The 25256-nt window shown below is 38.8% G+C and overlaps 1 protein-coding gene across 1 annotated transcript in view; it reads right to left on the bottom strand.

Annotated features, from left to right (window-relative positions):
* LOC127453783 (ephrin-A4-like) overlaps nucleotides 1-21282 on the bottom strand; it is a 93950-nt gene extending 72668 nt beyond the window's left edge. Inside the window, exon 1 of the mRNA XM_051720481.1 lies at nucleotides 20701-21282. Coding sequence (XP_051576441.1) covers nucleotides 20701-20819 — 119 coding nt within the window. The 5' untranslated portion in view covers nucleotides 20820-21282. The remainder of the gene's footprint in view (nucleotides 1-20700) is intronic.
* Between the last annotated feature and the right edge of the window lie 3974 nt (nucleotides 21283-25256).

The following is a 25256-nucleotide window of genomic DNA, read 5'->3' as shown; positions in this document are numbered from 1 at the left end:
TCACTTATTCTCTTATTTCTAGACTTTGTAGCTTTTTAATAAAGTTCTGTCTCGCCTCCCATAAAATTCCTCCCCGACTGTCTCCTTTCACGACTGGACTCACTTCCTTTCCTTGTCAACAATTTTCTGTCACTCTCACTGCTTTCCTTCCCTCCCTCCCTCTCGCTCTTCTCCATTTCCCACTGCTCATCTCTCCTGCTCTCACTCTTCCTCTCTCACACACTGCTTATTTAAGCACTTTCACGGTCACTGCATTGTAATCTCCTGGGACAAAACTGCCCTTTCTTTTAAACTCCCTCTCTTTCTCTCCATCGCTACTTCTTCTCTCTCATCCCATTCACTCGTGGTAACCTTCTCTATCTCTTCGTCAGCCCCTCCTCTCCATCTTTCTCTGTCAAAATGTTTCAAATTCAAATTCAGACTGGTTTTTCCAGAGCAGAAAGGGCATGAAAGAGTGCTGGTGCTGAGCCATGGGCTTTGTGGTGTGGTGGCCAGGCAAAGAGCCGGAGGAGAGCCAAGTACCTCAGAACATGCTCAGGTCACAAAGGCTCCCGACTGCACAAAGGAGCAGAACCCGCTCCATACAAAAAGCAGCACCCACTGGCTGCATTAGGCACACATATTACAAAAGCCTCAAAAACGGCCCACACAAAACCAAAGAACCCAAAGCACACATTAGTCTTCAGTAACACAAAAGAGTAAAGAAAACAATTAGTCAAAAATGAACAGCATTACCTAGGCCATGCCATAAACCTCACTCATGACAAAATATTTTAACATTTTTAATATAATATTATTTGTTTTTTTTTTGTGATCTATTATTTAAATTACAACAGAAGTCCTCCCACGTGATATCATATCCTGGTCAATGTGTTGTATGAACATTTTTTGCATGCTCAATGCCTTGTGTGACCGCCCCTTGAGGCTGACATTCTGAATAACATCTCCTTTTGTGTCTTAGAAGACAAAAAAGTTGTATGGGCATGGAAGAGGGTAAGATTAGTCAATAACAAGAGTCAATTATGAAAGATACTTTTTAGGTGAAGTATACCTTTTATTAGATTAGTTATTAATTATGAAAAATAAAACACTAAAAATAACACTCAATCATTCCCCATGAACCATAAAAAGAAAGTGTAATTAGGAATTGTCTAGCCCAAACACATTTTTTAAAAGTTGAACTATGTCATCTTGGCACGGGATAAAAAAAAAAAAAAAAGTGTTGCTCATGACATGAGATGCTGAAAAAACAGCAAGATGCAATGCAATAGCAAAAGACGTCCGTCTGAAGCACGTGTACATAGACCAACAATTAAATACCGGAGGTGGAACAAAACATGTTCAATCTGAGCTGCACGAAGGACAGATTGACAAAATTTATGGCAAAATAAAGTGGACTGAAAGTCACTCATGGGCTTCAATGATATGGAAATAAAACAAACAATATATTGACTTTTAAAGCCATTTTTTGTCATGTCTGTTCAATGCTTTCCTCCTCTGCCCCAGTAACATACAGTTGAAGTCAGAAGTTTACAAACACTTAGGTTGAAGTCATTAAAGAGCACCTATTATGGTTTTTAAACATGCCTAATTTTGTTTTAAAGGTCTCATACAATAGATCTACATGCATCCAAGGTCAAAAAACACTTTAATTTGCTCGTAATTTAAATTGAAGCATTACCTTTTTTCCCCAGTGTCAAAAACGACTCGTTCTATGAGCTGTTCTAAAGGATTCATTCTAAACTCCTCCTTTCAGAGAGCCTACTCTGCTCTGATTGGTCAGATGTCCCAGTCTGTTGTGATTGGTCTACTGCTTAGTGTATTGTTTGAGGGTGGGTCAAAGCTGTTCGCGAGGAGCCAGTGAAGACCAGAGGCGGGTTTTTTGTTACCAAATTACGTAGGTTAGTACAGGAAGTAAGTCTGGAATTACTAACGACTCGTTTCAGGTGTTCAGAATCGGTTCTTTCTTTTGGGAGTCAATAACTCATTTGACGTGCACTTTGATTTTTGAAACTTTGCAGCCTTTTTTTACATTAACAAACAGCTATATAACACACTACATGAAAAGGTAATATTTGAAAAACCATAATAGGTGCTCTTTAAAACAAATTTTTTAACCACTCTACAGATTTAATAAAAGCACACTATAGTTCTGGCAAGTCATTTAGGACATCAACTTTGTGCATGACACGAGTAATTTTTCCAACAATTGTTTACAGACAGATTGTTTCACTTTTAATTGACTATCTCACAATTCCAGTGGGTCAGAAGTTTACATATACTAAAGGCACAGTTAAGCAGCTTGGAAAATTTCAGAAAATTATGTCAAGCCTTTAGATAATTAGCTTCTGATAGGAGTTGTACTGAATTGGAGGTGTACCTGTGGATTTATTTTAAGGCCTACTTTCAAACTCAGTGCCTCTTTGCTTGACATCATGGGAAATGTAAAAGAAATCAGAAAAAGACCTCAGAAAAAAAAAGGTGTGGACCTCCAAAAGTCTGGATCATCCTTGGGAGCAATTTCAAAATGGCTGAAGGTACCACACTCATCTGTACAAAAAAAAAAATTGTACACAAGAATAAACACCATGGGACCACACAGCCATTATACCGCTCAGGAAGAAGACACATTCTGTCCTATAGATTAAATTAGTTTGGTGTGAAAAGTGCAAATCAATCCCAGAACAACAGCAAAGGACCTTGTGAAGATGCTGAAGGAAACAGGTAGACAAGTATCTATATCCACAGTAAAACGAGTCCTATATCGACATAACCTGAAAGGCTGCTCAGCAAGGAAGAAGCCACTGCTTCAAAACCGCCATAAAAAAGACAGTTTGCAAGTGCACATGGGGACAAAGATTTTACTTTTTGGAGAAATGTCCTCTGGTCTAATGAAACAAAAATTCAACTCTTTGGCCATAATGTTTGAAGGATAAAGGGTGAGGCTTGCAAGCCGAAGAACACCATCCCAACTGTGAAGCATGGGGGTGGTAGCATCATGTTGTGGGGGTGCTTTGCTGCAGGAGGGACTGGTGCACTTCACAAAATAGATGGCATCATGAGGAAGGAAAATTATGTGGATATATTGAAGCAACATCTCAAGACAGGAAGGTAAAGCTCGGTCGCAAATGGGTCTTCCAAATGGACAATGACCCCAAGCATACCTCCAAAGTTGTGACAAAATGGCTGAAGGAAAACAAAGTCAAGGTATTGGAGTGACCATCACAAAGCCCTGACCTCAATCCAACAGAAAATGTGTGGGCAGAACTGAAAAAGCATGTGTGAGCAAGGAGGCCTACAAACCTGACTCAGATACACCAGTTCTGTCTGGAGGAATGGGCCAAAATTCCAGCAACTTATTGTGAGAAACTTGTGGAAGGCTACCCAAAACGTTTGACCCAATTTAAACAATTTAAAGGCAATGCTAACAAATACTAACAAAGTATGTAAACTTATAACCCACTGGGAATGTGATGAAAGAAATAAAAGCTGAAATAAATCATTCTCTCTACTATTATTCTGACATTTCACATTCTTAAAATAGTGATCCTAACTGACATAAAACAGGGAATATTTTCTACAATTAAATGTCAGAAATTGTGAAAAACTGAGTTTAAATGTATTTGGCTAAGGTGTATGTAAACTTCTGACTTCAACTGTAACATCTTTTAATTGTGTTCATTTTAGGGCTTTTCTAAGTGTTGATATATGTGATTATTTGCAAATAATTTGATTATCAAAATATAATTAATTCAATTTCACTTTTAATTAGTTCCCATCCTAAAAATTATGTAATAAAGGACAATTCCCAAGAGGATCCAAAAGTACACTGAATTTAAGACAATGGTATTACACTTTACATGTTTATTAAACCAATGGTATAAAAACCAAATATCAATTAGCCAACATTATTATTTCACAAGCCATGGAATTATGGACACAGTAAATGTGATGCTGAATTATTAAGTATGCTTACACTAATGCATTTGGCAGACATTTTTATCTAAATTGACTTCAAGTGCATTAAAGGTTTACATTTTATTATTGTATGTGTTCCCTAGGAATCAAACCCATGACCTTGGTGTTGTAAGTGCCATGCATGAACAGTTGAACTACAGGAACAACATGTTGCTAAATTATGAAAAGCAATCATGATAAATTACATATAAATGTAACTCTCCTAAAAGTTAAAAGATTCCAGATTAATAAATTTCAGTTACATTAGAGGATCTCTAACTGGGCCAGTATCAGTTGGAACCAGATGGTTGCAGTGAAACACCATTAGCTGTCTGTAAACTGGAGGATGTACTTCAAGTACAAAACTCTTTTAAATGGCCCACACAATACTGAACAACAAAAGAGCCATGGGGGAGGAAGGGCCAGGGTGGGTTCAAGGAGGACGCATGTTGTGTAACCATGGCTTCTCCCATGCCCCATGCAAAGAGCGAATTATGCACTTAATTTAGGATTACAGACAAGCAACGACTGCAAGAACAATGAGCAAGTCCGGTGCAGTCTTTTCAGATACCATTGCAAAAACCATTAGGAGGGGCATCTTCAATACAAGTAGAGCTGTCTCCTTATACTTACAAGCAGGGGCATAGGAACAGTTTGAAAAGTGGGGGGGACACATTAATGCACTGGTATTGATAATCTCCTAAGAAGTGTGTCTGTCTGTGTATGTGTCTAAATCCAATGGTTGCTATGCCTCTGCTTACAAGCATCCGCAGAGTTACTGGGGCTCCAAAGATAAGATGGTTACTTGAAGAGAACAAACCTAAAATGGATTAAAAAAGGACAAAAAGTAGACCTCCTATACATTGATATAAACAACACTAAAAAGGGGACCTAAAAACAATGCAAGTTCTCGTGTGAACACACAAGCCACTGTAAACAAGCTTCTCTCACAGCGCTTATAAATGTGCAATGGACATTAAGATTTTCACTTTATTTTTATTTATATTTTTATTATAAATTTGGGCCCTTTTTAATAGTTAAAGTGAGTCGCTATTAACTGCTATTATATTGAAAAGACAGACCTAGAGTTCATTAAAAATGTTCCTTTGTGTTGTGCATAAGAAAGTAATTTATAGAGGCTTGGGATGAGGTAATCCGTCTTTTCTGGCACAGTTTAGTGGTTAAGGCATATGACACATTTAGCTGTGGTACTAATGTGGGTGATGTAGGTTCAAGTCTGGCATGTGACGTGTCCTGATCCAATTCCCGCTCCCAGTAATTTCCTTTTACTCTTGACTGTATTCTGTCTAATAAACAGAGGCCAAAAATTGTCTGCCACCATTATTTCTGCCTTTATTTCTTTTCATAGATAAATTGGATTTAGCACCACTCTTCTCAGGATGGCATGGATAATGTATTTCTGTATGGTGTCTATATTATAATTTAATTTCAGATTTAAAGAAACAAAACAAATATGCATTTGCTCCCACCATCTCCACAATAATTATGGCAAAGCTGCCATCCATGTGAGAAATTAAACATTTCTCATAATGCAGGAAATACAGGTGCATCTCAATAAATTAGAATGTCGTGGAAAAGTTCATTTATTTCAGTAATTCAACTCAAATTGTGAAACTCGTGTATTAAATAAATTCAGTGCACACAGACTGAAGTAGTTTAAGTCTTAGGTTCTTTTAATTGTGATGATTATGGCTCACATTTAACAAAAACCCACCAATTCACTATCTCAACAAATTAGAATACATCATAAGACCAATAAAAAAAAAAACTTTTTTAGTGAATTGTTGGCCTTCTGGAAAGTATGTTCATTTACTGTATATGTACTCAATACTTGGTAGGGACTCCTTTTGCTTTAATTACTGCCTCAATTCGGCGTGGCATGGAGGTGATCAGTTTGTGGCACTGCTGAGGTGGTATGGAAGCCCAGGTTTCTTTGACAGTGGCCTTCAGCTCATCTGCATTTTTTGGTCTCTTGTTTCTCATTTTCCTCTTGACAGATTCTCTATGGGGTTCAGGTCTGGTGAGTTTGCTGGCCAGTCAAGCACACCAACACCATGGTCATTTAACCAACTTTTGGTGCTTTTGGCAGTGTGGGCAGGTGCCAAATCCTGCTGGAAAATGAAATCAGCATCTTTAAAAAGCTGGTCAGCAGAAGGAAGCATGAAGTGCTCCAAAATTTCTTGGTAAATGGGTGCAGTGACTTTGGTTTTCAAAAAACAAAATGGACCAACACCAGCAGATGACATTGCACCCCAAATCATCACAGACTGTGGAAACTTAACACTGGACTTCAAGCAACTTGGGCTATGAGCTTCTCCACCCTTCCTCCAGACTCTAGGACCTTGGTTTCCAAATGAAATACAAAACTTGCTCTCATCTGAAAAGAGGACTTTGGAACACTGGGCAACAGTGCAGTTCTTCTTCTCCTTAGCCCAGGTAAGACGCCTCTGACGTTGTCTGTGGTTCAGGAGTGGCTTGACAAGAGGAATACAACAACTGTAGCCAAATTCCTTGACATGTCTGTGTGTGGTGGCTCTTGATGCCTTGACCCCAGCCTCAGTCCATTCCTTGTGAAGTTCACCCAAATTCTTGAATCAATTTTGCTTGACAATCCTCATAAGGCTGCGGTTCTCTCGGTTGGTTGTGCATCTTTTTCTTCTACACTTTTTCCTTCCACTCAACTTTGTTAACATGCTTGGATACAGCACTCTGTGAACAGCCAGCTTCTTTGGCAATGAATGTTTGTGGCTTACCCTCCTTGTGAAGGGTGTCAGTGATTGTCTTCTGGACAACTGTCAGATCAGCAGTCTTCCCCATGATTGTGTAGCCTAGTGAACCAAACTGAGAGACCATTTTGAAGGCTCAGGAAACCTTTGCAGGTGTTTTGAGTTGATTAGCTGATTGGCATGTCACCATATTCTAATTTGTTGAGATAGTGAATTGGTGGGTTTTTGTTAAATGTGAGCCAAAATCATCACAATTAAAAGAACCAAAGACTTAAACTACTTCAGTCTGTGTGCATTGAATTTATTTAATACACGAGTTTCACAATTTGAGTTGAATTACTGAAATAAATGAACTTTTCCACGACATTCTAATTTATTGAGATGCACCTGTATGTTCTAGACAAGTAACATTCCAGCCTGCTCTGCAAATATGATACAATCCTCATCAGCACGGGTTGTTTGATTATGTTCGGCTTTAGACATATTTGTATAATAACCAGAGAATCATTAGCTGCCAGTTTAGGGAATGGCAATGGTTATCAATACGACAGCTATCAATAAACACACGCATATCTTCACACACACAAACCAACTGTATACTGCACACACATGACTTATACACAATGAGCATTTAAATAATGTGAAAGACTTCAGTACCATACCAAACATTCCATTCATTCCACTTCTGACCCTTATACAGGTATCTGCTAAACCCGACAGCATGCACAAATTGAGAGAAAGCAGAACACACACACAGAGGTGTCATGAACCTATTTTTTGAGAGATCACCAGTGAAAATCCTGACTCACTTGTTGCCCATGTCAAGATAAGACCATAGAAAAAACATTTTGACAACTTTTGTTCCACTGAAAATATCTTATGAGTTTCGAGTGACATGGAGTAAATGACAGAATTTTCAGTTTAAAGTAAATGACCTGTAGATGCGACACAATTGGACTGACCAAATTTAGACATGTGAATGGGTCATTTTTGCCACAGAGTTTTAGACAAACCCATTTATTTAAAATAATCATGCAACATTATTATCAAAGATACAAAATACATTTTGCACACACACCCCCCCATACAACGACAATATATTACCACAACTACCCCAAAAAATTTATTAAAAAAAAAAAATCAAACAATAACATTTCCAACACACAGCTCACACTTATACACTCTAAATGCATTAGGTCAAACCACAAATCTCACATGTCCAAAAATAAACACTGCTACTAATATTAACAATAACATATACATACACATTCATACCTCTTCGCAGAAAAAAAAAAATTTCTACACACTAATACTACACATTCCATCAACTACACAAAACCTGCAATATGGTAATTTTATGATACACACTATTCCCCAAATGTCCTCCCTTTAGGGTAAGTAAGCAAAACGAGGGTGTTTCTCTCCACTACTGCACAGTGACAGTGATAGTAATACCTGCTGACATCTCTTCCTCCCCATCTCCCTCTCTCCCTTTCCTTCTCTCACCTCACCCCTTCTTCCCCAGAGGGGCTCACTTGACGATTCAGGAGCTGAAAACTGTTGATTCTTTTCCTGCCATGCCTTCATAATGAGTTTTCCTTCTTTTCACCCATTCAGCATGGGCATAATATCTTTTCCTTCTCAGCAGAGAGAGGGAAGGAAGGCAGGCAGAAACAAGGGAGGGAGAGGTGGACTTTTAGGATGCTCTGTGTACTAGTGGAGATGAGCTTGGTAATATATAGTAGCTAAAACAATACATCTTGATAATTTTCTGCCTCGTCTTGACTATATTTACTGTAATATCTTAATATTTATGAATTTCTTCTAAAATGGCTTAATTCGATTTTTTTTCCTCTTCAATAAGAGAAATTAGCATTTAGTATAATGTAGTATAAGTAAAATATAGTAAAAATATAGTTTAAAATAATCAGGACATGTTTTCCACACTGTTTTTCACTAAATGGACACCAGGAAGAATGTAATAATTATCATTACTGTATATGCATCAATACAAAGATAGTAATAAACAGCAATATGTTATTTCATTACAACATTTTAACACAAGGAAAATCCCAGGCTGGGACCTTCAGTGAACATGCAGTATTTGAATGATTATGCAAACGGATTGTTAAATCATTAAGTTATAAATTGATTATACGCCCTGCGAACCCCGTTTACCTCTTAGCGGTTTTATGCCCTCTTGAACTCTCATTTCAAAGTTCTTTTCAACTTTCCTTTACATTACTTGTCGACTATCGGTCTTGTGCAGTATTTAGCCTTAAGGGCCGATAAACTGTACTTCTGGAGAAGTTCTTCTTTCAGGGGTAAAAAGAAGTTTGAAACAGCAGAGCAAATTTGTCTTGTTTACTTTCTGAATTCATGGAGCTATTGAGCTAACACACTATACGTGGACATAATATGCACCTATTACACTCGTACAAATACGCGAACGATTGTACAGATGTAGGTACATTTGCACCAGCTCGCTAGCAACTCTCCACACCAGTGTGTTCATGTTTACTGCTCCTGACTAAACAATGTAAATGGAATTAGCTGTCGGCCTCAAAGTAGGTGGAGCTTCAGGTCACACCTACCGATGATGTAGACCAATGGCAGTAAGAAGGTGTTTAGCAGCTGGTAAGAAGTTTTCCTGAAAGTTCGCCCCAGCGAGCGGGTACAAACCATTGAAACAATCACAAAAACCCCTTCTTTTTGGGCAGATTTTTTTCCCCAAATGATGTCACACACGCTTTGGGCTGCATTCACAAACAACCTGACTCCAAGAAGACCGTACCTCGGCGGGGCGAAGGCCATTGCCGGCATCACACCGTCCGTGGGCTAAGACTCCATCAGAAGGACTTAGGCCCCTGGCCTACGCTGAGAGAGAGAGCAGCCTTCATACACCACATTTCCCGCAGGGGTGCAGGGATTTGGCACTGGGCTCTTCCCTCGCCGCTACTGAGGGAATCCTGTTTAGTTACTTTTTCTCCGTTTAGTAATATGCTTAAATTCAGCGGGTCGTCTAGTCTGATCTGCAAATCACCATACAAGAGAAATTGCTAAATGAGTCTGACACAGTCTTTAGGATATTTAATAGCCAAATAAAAAGCACATACAGTTGTGCACAAAAGTTTGCATACCCTGGCAGAAATTGCATTGATTGTCTTTTCTTTAAGGATAGTGATCATATGAAGCCATTTATTATCACATAGTTGTTTGGCTCCTTTTTAAATCATAATGATAACAGAAATCACTCAAATGGCCCTGATCAAAAGTTTACATACCCTTGAATGTTTGGCCTTGTTACAGACACCCAAGGTGACACACACAGGTTTAAATGGCAATTAAAGGTTAATTTCCCACACCTGTGGCTTTTTAAATTGCAATTAGTGCCTGTGTATCAATAGTCAATGAGTTTGTTAGCTCTCACGTGGATGCACTGAGCAGGCTAGATACTGAGCCATGGGGAACAGAAAAAAACTGTCAAAAGACCTGCGTAACAAGGTAATGGAAATTTATAAAGATGGAAAAGGATATAAAAAGATATTCAAAGCCTTAAAAATGCCAGTCAGTACTGTTCAATCACTTATTAATAAGTGGAAAATTCGGGGATCTCCTGATACCAAGCCAAGGTCAGGTAGACCAAGAAAGATTTCAGCCACAACTGCCAGAAGAATTGTTCGGGATACAAAGAAAAACCCACAGGTAACCTCAGGAGAAATACAGGCTGCTCTGGAAAAAGACAGTGTGGTTGTTTCAAGGAGCGCAATATGACGATACCTGAACAAAAATGAGCTGCATGGTCGAATTACCAGAAAGAAGCCTTTACTACACCAATGCAACAAAAAAGCCCGGTTACAATATGCCTGACAACACATTGACGTGCCTCACAGCTTCTGGCACACTGTAATTTGGAGTGACGAGACCAAAATAGTGCATTATGGTCACAACCATAAGCTCTATGTTTGGAGAGGGGTCAACAAGGCCTATAGTGAAAAGAATACCATTCCCACTGTGAAGCATGTTGGTAGCTCACTGATGTTTTGGGGTTGTGTGAGCTCTAAAGGCACGGGGAATCTTGTGAAAATTGATGGCAAGATGAATGCAGTATGTTATCAGAAAATACTGGCAGACAATTTGCATTCTTCTGCACGAAAGCTGCGCATGAGACACTCTTGGACTTTCCAGCATGACAATGACCCTAAGCACAAGGCCAAGTTGACCCTCCAGTGGTTACAGCAGAAAAAGGTGAAGGTTCTGGAGTGGCCATCACAGTCTCCTGGCATTAATATCATCGAGCCAGTCTGGAGAGATCTCAAACATGTGGTTCATGCAAGACGACCAAAGACTTTGCATGACCTGGAGGCATTTTGCCAAGACGAATGGGCAGCTATACCACCTGCAAGAATTTGGGGCCTCATAGACAACTATTACAAAAGACTGCACGCTGTCATTGATGCTAAAGGGGGCAATACAAAGTATTAAGAACTAAGGGTATGCAGACATTTGAACAGGGGTCATTTAATTTTTTTTTTGTTGCCATGTTTTGTTTTATGATTGTGCCATTCTGTTATAACCTACAGTTGAATATGAATCCCATAAGAAATAAAAGAAATATGTTTTGCCTGCTCACTCATGTTTTCTTAAAAAATTGTACATATATTACCAATTCTCCAAGGGTATGCAAACTTTTGAGCACAACTGTAACATTCACTTTATTATTTACAATGTTTCTTAATTTTATATTGCCAATAAAATCATTGTGAATGTATTTTAAATATTCAATATATATTGTCAACCCTTGCACTGAGTACAAACAAAGAACGATCAATTACAAAATGACACATGAGCCGACCCTGTTCCCGTAATTGCATTTTATGAATATTTAGGGTTTATAGAGGAACACAAAAATGAAACACCTACTTTTAAAGTTGAAAGATAAAGAACAGCAAAAATCTGTCACTTTTGATAAGAATACAGATGTGGTTTGACAGGAAGATAAGAAACTGAACCACAAATCAACACAGGACGACACACAAACACGCCCACTAAACACGCACATAATGCAACTCTTCAGTCAACCACTAATGTAATGTGTGTGCTCACACATACTCATACTGAAAAACACCAAGTGCACATATGAAACATTATAAACTATATGCATGCAAAGGTATGTCCCATAAATCCCAATCAACCCCACAATAACCATAAAAAGCTGGAGCTGGCCCAATTGGTATGTTCATAACAGAAATAGGATTACAGAGATGTACTGCTCAAGTCATAAAAAGCACATGTGTTAGAAGATTAAGTGTAGTTTATTTTTGTACAGTATGACCAACACTACATTTCCGACTTCGGATAACATTCAACAGAGTACACTGTAATACTGGTATATAACTATTGTGATGGAACAACAACAGCTTATAAAACAGTGAATTGATTTGGTCTTTGGTAATGTGTAACTAGGTAATATGGCTAATATGAAATAGGACTGGTGGTTGGTATATGATTAACTTTTTCACTGCTTAGGTTAGATGTTAACAGGCTATTTCACAGAAGCTTATGAACGATTATTAACCTTTTCAGTTTTCACTTTAAACTACAATGACAAGGAAAACTAAAATGTAAAAAAAAAAAAACTTTTTTCTATTACAAAAAAGAAAAGAAAAATAAATATTACCCAATAAGAAGAAAATATACACTCATTAGGCACTTTATTAGGAACACTATGGTCCTAATAAAGTGCCTGATGTGGTCATCTGTTGCCCATCCGCCTCAAGACTTGACGTGTTTTGATTTTTGAGATGCTATTCGGCTCACTACAATTGTACAGAGTGGTTATCCGAGTTACCGTAGCCTTTCTGTCAGCTCGAACCAGTCTGGCCATTCTCGATGACCTCTCTCATCAACAAGGCGTTTCCGTCCGCAGAACTGCCGCTCACTGGATGTTTTTTGTTTTTGGAACCATTCTGAGTTAACTCTAGAGACTGTCATGCGTGATGTCTCTTGTATGGGATTGCTTTGTGTAAAAATTACAGCAGAGTTGCAATTTGTAAGTTTTGCACTGCTTGAATTTCTCAAGGTGGAGCTACAATTAACAAACAACTAATTTGATTACCCACCATAAAACTCCACACAGCAAGGAATATGACAAGTTTAAGTTAAAGCTGAGACTGCTTCAGCTAAAAGGGACAACCTTCATCATTCAAAATTCAGTTGAGAGATAAAAACATTCAAATAGAATGTTAATGTGAGTTGATGTGCTTTGTGTTTCAGTGTTTTGTTTATAACTGAAACTAGTTACTCTGAAACATGGAAGAAATGTAGAGACAAAGTTAGTAGCCTATTTAAATTTATTTAGCAGATTAGCCTAATTATCAGTGATTTGGAAAAAGAAGTAGAACCGTCAAGCTATTGGTATCTTTCAGAAAACAAAGAAAGTATTACTAAAATATTGTACAAATATTACAGGTAAATATGCATGGGAAAGCACAAGAAAAGGGGAATGAGTAATTAATGGTTATGGAATATAGGAGAGAAGGAAAAAGAGTGGGAGAAAGTCTTGGAATTCCACAGATATCACAGGAGAGCACAAGCAGGCACAAGTCTATATAAGGTCCAGCTTAAACAGTGTATCACACCAGGGCACTCCTGTCTCTCAGATAATACACATCCATTAGCTGCAAAAGGAGGACACAGAACAAGATCAAAGTCTCAACAAAGAGAGAGGGCATCCTTTAAATCCTTCCACATGAAAGAAAGTTATTTGTGCGTGTGCCAGTGTATTTGTGTGTGCGCGTTTCTTAAGAGAAAGTAGCTTTTTTACTTTAAACAGAATTCTGCATGTGTACTACTGAAAGCCAAAACAATGAGATTTCCGGTCCACATTTGATGCCTCACAATAGGCGATGCTAGCAATGAAATATCTCCCAGCCAGGCTAATAAGATTTCACAAACACAGTAAAACCCCTATATCCCTCAATAATTCGGTTTTCCCATTGAAGCGTTACAGGCTAGTACTGAGTTGGAGGTCTTTTCAAGAGGGCACCCTCAGGTTAGACTAAAAAAAAAAAACACTTTTCAACTATAAATGCTGGACCATGGCAACATCTACTGTGTGCACATCCTCTGTATTCCTAATTAAATACTAACCAGTGTAAACAAACCCCCTACAATAGAGCAACAAAAACCTGTATAGTGAAAATATGCATGCAATGCAATTACCACATGGTGTGTCTTTACACTTCTATTGCATTAAGTAGGTGATCTAATCAGTTGGGCGGCTTAATATATAATAAACTTCCTGTCATTTTTTTTAATAAGATATTTTACAAAAAAGCAAGGATGTTCCGTCTGTCTTAGGTTTGTCTTGTCAGTTGGCACAAGATGACAAAAAAGGCCACACATTTACTGACCTTTATTTAAAAACATCAACCTTTCTGTAGATGCCTGTCAAAAGGCATGAACACATTGCCCACAAATACAAACACATTCCTTTAAAAACATCCATTTGATCTCACAACAGAAACATTCAGGACACTGTCTGGCATGGAGACTAGCAATATACGTCTCTAATGATGCAACACGCACACAAAACCAGGCATGCAAAGGACAGGAAACCGGTGAGTGATACTGATGTGGTCATGCTGAGAGAAGTGCTATTGGCCAATGTGTAGGTGTGAGATAATGGAGTGTACTTGCTGATAACATCTGTATGGTGGATATTAGCCAAATATCCAGGCAAGGCAGCAACTATGGAAACTCTCTTTTCACTGTGTGCAGCAGGACAGCTGGGTAGCCGGTCCAGTGCAATCACACAGACAAATCTGAAACTCAATCACTAAATTACAATATTAAACAGGTGACAGAATATGATTTTCTCCAGGGTACACTGAAAGGTTACCCCTGCAGATTTGACCAAATTACACTGCTCAGGACCTGTTTTATAAGATTATATCCATTTCATGTTCAGTCCAACATCTCTGCCTATCAACAATGACTTCTTCAAAGTAGTTGATTGGACCTCAGCGAACTGGCAACAGACCATGGGACGTGTCTATATAGAGACCAGATAGAGTCTGCCAGAAGGATCTCTTCATGCCCAGTGGGCCAGGTGGCCTTTACAGTTTAGACTGATAGTAGAGCTACTGAGGAAAAAGGAACATCTCCAGAAATGTGCACAGTTTTGAGAAACTCAGCACTGCAATTTTTCAATTACATATTTCAATTTAAAATTCTTTGTATCTCAGCTTAATATGCAAAGTCAACTAAATATTTGTACGTTGATTTCCAGCCTAATCCCATGAAAATGATATGACTGTGGCAACATTTTCGCAATATGTCAATATGACATGGTTACATGGTTTATGACACTTATCATGACAGTTCTGAGGTGAAATGTCCACTTTGTGCCTAAAAGGGAGTTAAATGTTCTCCAAAACAGATAATGTTAAGGTTTAAATCAACAAAACCTAACCACTACTGTCAGAAAACACTTTGGGCTCACGTGTCGATTTGCATGCTCTTCAGGACTCATACCCTGGTACTTGGCTTCGTAAATGCAATCGATGAGCTCAGCTAATTTGACTGCACTTGAACAAGCTTATGCAGTTGGTTGAGTAATGCAAAGATTAAAGTGTATCATCTTACAAGGCATTGTGTGAGAATCAGGTTGAAAAGTAAGTGTTTATTAACTGATATTCTGTTGTTTACTTGTTATTGAGAAAGACAAAAAATGATTTGTTGTTGTAGCACCTCTACTGTTAATTTCACCAGGAAAGTGCCGCATTATTTACAACGAGCCATGTTAAAATAGTTTTACAAAAATTTTGCTCTAGTAACGTGATTGTATGAGACTAGGGCTATGTTAATCCGGATAGATCTGAAAACAATGTTTTCAATTTCGAAACACTCTGTCCACACTTCCGTTTTCAAACTTTTTCCAAAAGTAGCTCGTCCACACAGAAACATCTGAAAACGCTTAAATCCCCTTCCTGCCATGCGAAAAACTTTAGAAGCATGGCCCTGCATCATTTCCGTGTATGGTCTGAAACGCAATTGTCCTTGTGTTCCGCCGCTGGACAGCAATTCCAACTAAACTTCCCATCACCTTTGAAGGAATGCAATGTGAAGGTTGTATAAAGAAACATTTATCTTTAACAACGCTATCAAAGTGGATAGCAGGCACAACAATGCTGTTACAACATGGGCCACCATCTTGATTGTTTTGGGTTGAATGGATCACCTGACTGCATCACAAGCCAACAAATACATAATCGTTTTCGAATATCTCCATTTTCTCTGTCCACACTACAACTCAAGGATGGCGTTTTCAAACTTATACACTTGGGAGAGAGTTTTCGAAAAGCTCAGTTTTTGCTGGACAAAAACACCTTCTCAGTGTGACAAAAGGTCAAAACGTAGTGAAATGAATGTGCTTTTAAATGAAAATGTATTAGTGTGGAGTTGGCCTAGGTTGGATCTAAATGTAGTAGATGTTTTGGTAAAAGTGTGTATTTCTTGGAACATATTTGAGAATTACGTAGCAGGAAAAATGTTTGATAAGGGAAATACTTATGGTTGTCGAGTACAGGGGTGAGGAATATTTTGCAACATTTTCTTTTTGATTTATGAGCCATTTCTCGGGTCATCTACATTATCTGGAAACGTCTGTTCATGACAATGCACTGTAGATTACTGAAGGTTATGGGCAGACGCTGGGAAGGGCAGGCGGAAACAAACAAAGTAAAAACAGTTCCATTCATATGGATAATTATACAATCCAGTATGATGCATTAAGCCATACAGCCGACCACATAATAACCAGCATGCTAGAGAAAAAGCAGCAGGGAGTTTTTTTAACCCTTAAAAACAGCGTAGAGTGTGATTATTTCTGAGTAGGTTTGTTGATTACAGTTCACAGGTTCTTGTGGTTAATGATTTACAGAGGTAGTAGGGAGATTATTCGAGCAGTCCTTGCAAAGTGTAAGACATGCTTAGAAGGTCAATCACGGCAGCCCTGATTGAGCAAAATTACAGTTGATGTTCAAGTGTTAATTTAAATTTGCATGCGCATGGGTGCCTCCATACCCGTGCTATCTATGAGTTCCGATCCCACCTATCTCTATTCAAAGAAGAATAAAACACTACATTGTCTTTTGGGTGTGTGGGGGGGGGGGGTTTGTATGAATTAACATCCATACAGGAACACAATTGAGTCTATTATGCGTAAACACGATTGAAATTGCTCAGTTCCTTAGGTATTAATTTACAGTTCATATTCAAATGAGCAATTAAAAAATAATCTGTTCTTTGCAGCCAAATCTGAAACATGTAACCATTATAGGTAAAACAGAGGTGTTGTGAAAGAGGCTCTTGGTCTTTCCAGAGTATTAGAAATGTGCCCAAACTTGTTAAATGACTGAAATGAAATCACACATACACAGTACACACTGATATTAAAAGTAATCTGGCTCAGCACAACAGCTAGATGTTTAAAATCACTGATATGTTTAACAAAAATCTTTGCCTTTGGAATATACGCTATTGTGTTTTTGAGTCAAGTTTGATTGACCTACTGTATGCCCGATTGCCCATAGCTATTGCATAAGGTTTGAAACTTGTTGGTTAAGAGTGTCAGAAAACATGAGGAAATAAAAGGGATATCTAAGAAAGCAAACATGACATAAGCTTTATCCACCTGGCAGACCATCTAAAACATCAACTGATAAATGAAAAGTAACATGTTAGCTTAGTTACATCAGAAAGGGCACAAGTGAAGTTTGGAGGAAGGAAAGAGAGATATGAGAAAAAAATATTAAATATCACATTCACACACTTGGCACACTGGTAGACAGAAACCTAGGATTATTCTGGGAGTCTTTCTGCCTCTCTTTCCAAAGAATTTATGTGATGAAACATTGCCAGCTAAACATGAGTACCCTGCAGCACTTATGTACCCATGACCGAGCCTCATTAATCTGGTTATACTGCACTATTCTGTGTAAACAGCAAATCAATGTGTTGATTGTTTGAAGGTTTGCTGAACAGAACCCTGAAGAGGAGCTGGAGTTTAGTCTGCTGCAGATGCCTTACTTGCACACGCCAAACTAAATCTGTGTTAATAAGCCACATCACAGCACAACAAGACTAAACATGACAATCCTAAACTAAGTCAAAATGTTGTGTTAGTATGCAAAAATCTAAGAGCTAAAGGGAAATTAATATCTCTATCACAGCAATAATAATAAAAAAATAAAAACATAATACAAATAGTGAAACCTTGAAAATCATGGCTATATCTTTGAAGAAAATGAATGAGATATGAAATAAACTTTTTCATGCATTTTTAAAGGTTAAGTGTGTAATTTCACCACTAATGGCACCAAATGAAAACAGTCCCATATAGCAATGGTTGGGCAAACAGATAGCCCCGCCCCAAAGTCATGCCATTGGTTGAGCCAGTGTTGCTGTGCCAGGTTGGTAGGAACACCTCAAATAGATATATCAATGTTTCGAGTCACAATTGTTACACTTTTGGGGGGAAATCAACTTAAGAATGGCTTAGTTGTCTCTGCACATTAAACTGCAGGATTTTAAAAGGAAAAAAAAATTACACACATAACCTTTAAATGAATGTTCTAGGTCCAGTAAAAGAAAAGCTTAAAGGTCCTGGAAGCAATTTTAGCCATTCTACTTCCACAAGACTGAGCTGTTGGATTAGCCACGCCCTCTCTTTATAAAAACCTGCACTCCAAAGATACCAAATTAGCTTTATAGACCTTTTTCACAGTAACGCCATATTTGATTTTTACTGGGAATGACAACGAGGCTGTGAGGGATAGACTTACATCTCTTCAATGGCACGCACGGTATAAAGCTGTAAAAAGCTCCTAGATCAAATCTGATTTTCCACAACTGTATGTTCTTGAAAAGATGTTTTTTTTTCAATGCTTTGTCCGCAGAATGATCCAAAAACACTTCAAACTGCAGTACAACCCATTGAAATGGCTGTATGTCTATCTCTCACAGCCTCGTTGTCATACCTGTCAAAAATCAAATATGGCGCTGCTGTGAATAAGGTTATGAACAACATGGCATAAAAATGCATTATGCCTCAATAATTCGCTGCAACTACAACACTATGTAAACATGCAAAATGATTGACAAACAGAAAGCGTCATTGTCAGCGGACCACGGACACATTTTTGCTGTTTACAGAGTCTAGAGCTGTCACAGAGACCGGTGAGATATCTCAGGACACTTCTTTCATTAATATCTTTCAGGGTGCAGGAACATTTTTTGCATACCTTTTCATGAAAAAAATAAATAAATAAAAACCTCTTACTGCACCTTTAATGGCTATGTTTAGCCTACATGCACACCAATAGTCAGATTACAATATTTACATGATTTGGGCAAACCTCTTTGATCCTGTTTACATGCTACTTGCCATTACTCTGATTATTTACTGAGAAATGTTTTAATGTTTTTTTTATATAAATTAATATTTATTACAAAAACAACTTGTTGCAAATATGCATCATTAACTGCAGCTTGGCATAAGGAAAATTTGTCAGTCAGTTAATGAGTCTTTTTGAATGACTGATTAAAAGAAACGGTTCATAAGAGTAATTTTTTAGTTTGGAACAACACTTCGAGTGGTGGCCCCTTCCCGAAGTGCCCATCAAGGGCACAAAAACGCAGTTTGGAAAACTTCCTGGATGCGCTGTCTGTTTTAATCACTAAAAAGAATTGGTTCAGAGTCATTTGTTTGTGAATCGACAACACTGGGTGCACTGGATGTTGTTGTGTTCCGCCAACGAGGACCAACTCAATAGAAAGACTTGTTTCCTTGCCATTATTTCGCTGTATATGGTCTTTTTATCTCACCAACATTCATTTCAGACTGCAAAATAAAATATACAAAAGTATAGCCACAAAATCTAAACATCATACATGTTAACATGATTTTAGTGTGATAAAGTTAGGGATTTAGCAGCATTTACCAAATTACAGGGTTGACTGCTATTATGTTATGACAATGAAGCTGTAATATTGGATATAACTTCACACAGATTTGGCTGGCAAGCAATTGTATCACACTAAAATCACGTTAGCATGTATAATGTTCACACCTTGTAGCTATACTTTTGAAACTGTGTGTATTTTAGTGTTTCTGGACTGGCCCCATTCACTTTCATTGCAAGTGCCTTTCTTAAAATAAACGAGGGATTTGTCTGTATTGCTGAAACAGAAGTCCATATGGGCAGCTTGCCCTGCAGGCTGCCTTTTAAACTCACAACAGCCAATCCAGTCTCGAATAACACCTGGAGTGGCAGGTGAACATGCCATAACTCTAACAAATGAAGCCAATTAAACCATTACAGACCAAGACAGAGGATAGCTCTGTGACACTACAGGAAGAGGTGATACGCACACATCATTAACATTGATTTATTCCTACATGCAGCACTAATTGATCAAACCTTGAGGAACTGTTCACCAGACTGTTAAGGGCAGGAGGGCAACGGATTTTACAGCATGTAGTAGTTGATTTCCATCCAACAAATAAAAAAGCTCTGACCCTCGATCCCAATGAATGAAATCAGAACAGAGACACACAATATAATTAACAGTATTCTGTTTGTTTATTTGTGCTGTATACCAATCAGTCTCACTGTATACAAATGGCAGATTCCAAGGTATGAGTGTATTTTAAACATGAACCCATTACAGTTTGAGTGTGTGGTAGAAACAGGCATGGGAGGACACGTTCTTAGTGCAGGTGTGCTTTAAGCTTCAGACAAGAAGCAACACAGATCTGGGAACGCTTTTTGGCACATTCCCATTTCAGCACTGGGCTGATCTCCTGCCGTTCTCACTGAAGTGCACAGCGCGCTGAATTACGCACAGAGAGTGCAACCGCGGCGCACAGTGAGTAATGGGGTTAATGGGAAACATGATGAGTATGAATTAAATGTAACTGTGATCTTACCTTGCATTTGTTGAGTTCCAGTATACAACATGTCTCTTTGCTGTCGTTGATAAAACATGTATAAGCAGCGCCAGAAGTCTCATCATATTGAAAAATCCAAAGCACCTTGGAATATTCATGATGACTGAAGTCGAAGAAGCACTTGTGGGCCGCTTATGAAAGGCTCACAGTTTAAAATGCAGAAAAAAAAAAAGAAGAAAAAAGTACTAAATAAAATTAGCTTGGTCCGTTACGAACTCTTTAACTTTTCTAAGAAACAGAGACATGTTATAGTCACTAAACGCAACAAGTTGTAAGAGGCTGCATGTTTTAGCTTACATTAAACTTACAAAACATATCACACATGTTGAGGTGTGAGAAAAGTTCTTAATAATGCAAAGTTCACGCAATTCCCTTGTATTCCAGAGACATGCAGACGTTTCCGAGGTTCAGTATTTCCTTAAGGTTTGGGAAAGTATTCCACTTTATGCTGATACACCGTCTTCAAATGTAGGCTAATTCCAACATAGGTTTATAGGGTACAAGTCTGCCAACTCTTTCAAACTTCTTATCCATGGGAATGAAAAATGTGTTTGTAGTCAAAGGACGCTCTCAATCACGGCCGTTGATAGTTGACGGTGATTAGGAGTGACTAGCGCGCGATGCTGGGCGGGACGCAGTGCACAAGGGCGTGGCGTTGAAACTTTGAACCAATAAGGGACCTTCGGGGGGCGGGGCTGACATTCCATAGTTTTTGAAGGTGCGCTGCCCAGTGTACTGACAGCAACCACACACTCCTGAATATGAGACAAAAGTCTTTAGAGTTTCGTTTCTTTTCCGTGAACTTTTGGCTCGAGCAACCATGTCAGTTTAAGTCCAACTCATGTTTCACTGTTTTTTTTTAACTGTGTCTGTTCCAAGCCTGTTAGTTTATTGTTCTATTTTAGTTAGGGTGGCCAGACATCCCATTTTTCCCGGGACAGTCCCATATTTAAGCACTAAGTGGCTTTCTCAGTCATGTGAGTACTCTCAAAGGTAGCCAAGGATAGGGCTTGTACAACCAATAAAATCACACCGTGTTATTTGAAGTACATGATTGGATAAAACTATCCAATCACAATGCCCTATCATTAGACATCCTGTTAGTGAACTGATTGACAAGTCATGTTTACTATAGCACACAGATGAAATTGCGGCTGGAAAAATGTCAAGGAAGCGTGCATGTACATTTAATGAGGATCTTCTAAAAGAGTTTAAATTTCTAAAAAAGGAGTCACAGACAGAGCCTAGTAAAGTGAGGTGTGAGATTTGTTGCGCTCGCTTTTCCATCGCCCATGGAAGCCACACCGACATCGCGCAGCATGTTCATACAAAAAATGATGTGGATGCTGCTTAAAGTAAGTGTGCCACACCAAGTTTCTGAATCTGACAAGGTGCACGCAAGTGAAGGACTTTTTGCTTATCATTCTATTTTTCGGTCTGCTGACTGCACTGCGAAATTGATCAAGAAATTGTATGGTCCAGAATGTTCTTCTGCCCGCACCAAATCTGAAGCTGCCATATGTACTTGCTTTTGTTCAGCTGGACTATCAGAAATTAATGCAGCATGGCAACATGTTTCCTCTCTCTTGGTCCAGCTTTTGAAAAAATACTATACATTTTCAATGGTCTGCGTGCATACTTTCTTTCTCAAGAAAAATGCCCAAAGTTTCTAAGAGACATTTTCAGTGATCCTTGCACTAAACTTTGGATTGGCTTCACACTCAAGCAAACAGCTACTTTTAACCATGCACTGGAGAAAGTAGAGCAAGACCACATATCAGCCACAGAAGTGGCTTTGCACATTCATGACCTGAGAAAAGTCTTGCAGGCCAGGCTGGAGGAATCATTCATACCCTCTGACTTTAAAAAGCAGTTGGATGCCTTGGTTGAAGCTGGTGACATGCGAGCGGATGATTTCTTTTGTGCAGTGAGAAACCTTTATTGAGCATCAGTGGATTACCTCCAAAATTAGAGCCGCTCATTGGAGAACACAAAAAAACTTGAGTGGGCCCTACTGAGAGACATCCCAGAATGGAAAGATGTTCAGAGCAGCCTCAAACATTTCTAATCCAGAATCCCCACTCTCAGTTTGATTGACGAAATCACACTCTTTGATGAGTGGACTTGCGTGAAAAACATTGTCACTCGTCACATCACTGAGTGGAACATGAACAAGACGGCCATGTCTGAGAGATGGACGTTTTTCATGAGCTAAAGAGAAAGACCATCAACTTCGGAGTCTTAGCCAAAGTCGTGGAGTTTGTTTTATACCTGCCTCGGACATCTGCATATGTGGAGCATGTGTTCTCATTAATGAACGCAGCATGGACACCGGATAAATCTCGATTCAGTGTAACAGTCATGAAGGCAATGCTTTTTGTACGTCTTAATTTTGGACTGGACTGCTCTGCATTTTACGATAAACTCTTGAAAGACAAATGCACACTGAGAAAAATTGCTGCCAGTGAAAATACATGGTGGAAACAGTTACAGATGCGGATGCACCCTCTACTTTGCATTGATCTGTGCCTAGGTAAGGGTACATCAATTTCATTTTTGCTGGGAGGGGGCTGTCCTGTTTTCCACAAGCAGGAATCTGGTCACCCTAATTTTAGTGTATACTGCAATTCATTTACCAGTTGTTGGTCTATAAATTAAAAAGTGTAATTTTTATTTTGTTTTATTTTGTATTAATGTGTTTTATTTATTTAATGCAAAAAACACTTTTTTTCCCTAGTGTCACATTTAATAATAATGTTATTGTTGGGATATTACCAAATTACAGTGTTTTAATTAACTGGACAAACTAGCTCAGTAACATCACCAAAGCAGATGCACTTAAAACCCAATGAACATAACATTTATCAGGCAGAACTCTCCATTGTTACATGCCCAATTCTCCTCAGAAACTGGTTGTTCATGAAAAATTTGTCTTGAATAATTTTCAGTTCCATCAGCAGGGTTAGGCCAAGAATAAGAATTATCTGACGAGTCTATTCGAAAACCTGTGTCTTCTGTCTCTCTCAATGTGTTTTTGTCCATTACTGCATACTTTGTATTTGTTTATCCTTTTCATCATTGGCTTTTGTACCTTTGTTTTAGCTTTGAAAACCTTTAGGAGTTATGAAGAGTAAGTTTCAGATAATTCCATACTTAAGGAGTGCACAATGATGTATCCAAACTGCCAGCAAAGATATAGGAAGCCCCTAACCTAACCCTTTCCCTAACCTAAACTGTGAGTGGAAGTTACGCCCCTTTTAGAGTTGGCACAACCCCCTTATGGAGTAACCTCGCCCCTTATGGAGTAACCCCACCCTCTTTTGGAGATTCTGCCACCACTTGGAGATCTCCAGCCTGCAGCTGTACCTACTTGAAACACACCGAAAACACTCTAGTGTTTTAAGTGTGCGAGAGTTTCTGAAGACTTTAGTCCTGTTTGTCTCTGTGGGAGTCAGTAGGTTTTGTGTTTGTATGAATGTGTTGTTAGGTAAGGGAAAAGCTGATGGCATGCTGCACTGCATTGCTTATTCTTATATGTTCATTGTTTTATCCTTTGACTTTTTACCGAGTGCTTCATGTTCCATGTTTCATTTGTGTGTATTATACCGCGCACGCCTGTTTCTCTAATTTTTTTTCTTTTTCCGCTTATTTCCACTTGTCTACATTTCGCATCTCGACTGCGTGCATTCATTTTCTCCACTGTGTTTTACATGGATTATTGCATCAATCTCAAACATCTGCTGATTAGGAACCACATCGATCTCAAACCCTCGCCGCTCAAGAACAACCGTAACAACAACAAAAAACTGGTAATTAATGGCATCTGCTCATGTTATTGCTTCCTGCATTACATGCCACATGTTTACTATAGCTTCTTCCATCAGCAGTGAGGAATTCACATGTGATAAATGTAAGGAATTAGTCAGGCTGACGGAGAAGTTTAATGAGCTAGAGGCACGCATCCGAACACTAGTGGAGGTCAGTGAGAAAGAGACGCCGGTAGATACTTTTTCGGATGTGGTAGAACAGCGAGCAACACACACACTTTGGTTCCGGCTCTAGAGCCTCCGCAGCAGGGTGACTGGGTGATGTCTCGGTGGCATACTCGCTCAGCAAAGCGACACCACTCTCCCATTCCTGTTAGGGTTTCCAATCGATTCTCCCCACTCAGTGATGCACCCACTGAGAATCATGTTGAAAGAGACCTAATAATTGGTGATTCTATTGTAAGGAATGTGGAAATAGAGACTCCAGCCAACATTGTTAAATGCATTTCGGGGGCTCGGGCATCTGACATCAGATCAAATTTATAAGTGCTGACTAATGCTAAATGTAGATTTTCTCAAATTGTTATTCATGTCAGCACTAATGATGTCCAGCTTCGCAGTCGGAGATCACTAGAGATAATGTTAAAGAGGTGTGTGAACACTGTAATATGCTCGGGCCCCCTCCCTACTCATCTTGGTGATGATGTTTATAGTAGATTAGTGTCACTGAATGGCTGGATGTCTGAGTGGTGCCTGGTGAATAGCATA

Source organism: Myxocyprinus asiaticus, chromosome 16 (genome assembly GCF_019703515.2).
Source record: "Myxocyprinus asiaticus isolate MX2 ecotype Aquarium Trade chromosome 16, UBuf_Myxa_2, whole genome shotgun sequence".
NCBI lineage: Eukaryota > Metazoa > Chordata > Actinopteri > Cypriniformes > Catostomidae > Myxocyprinus > Myxocyprinus asiaticus.
Note: the sequence above shows the minus strand (reverse complement) of the source record. Positions and strands in the feature narration are given on the sequence as shown.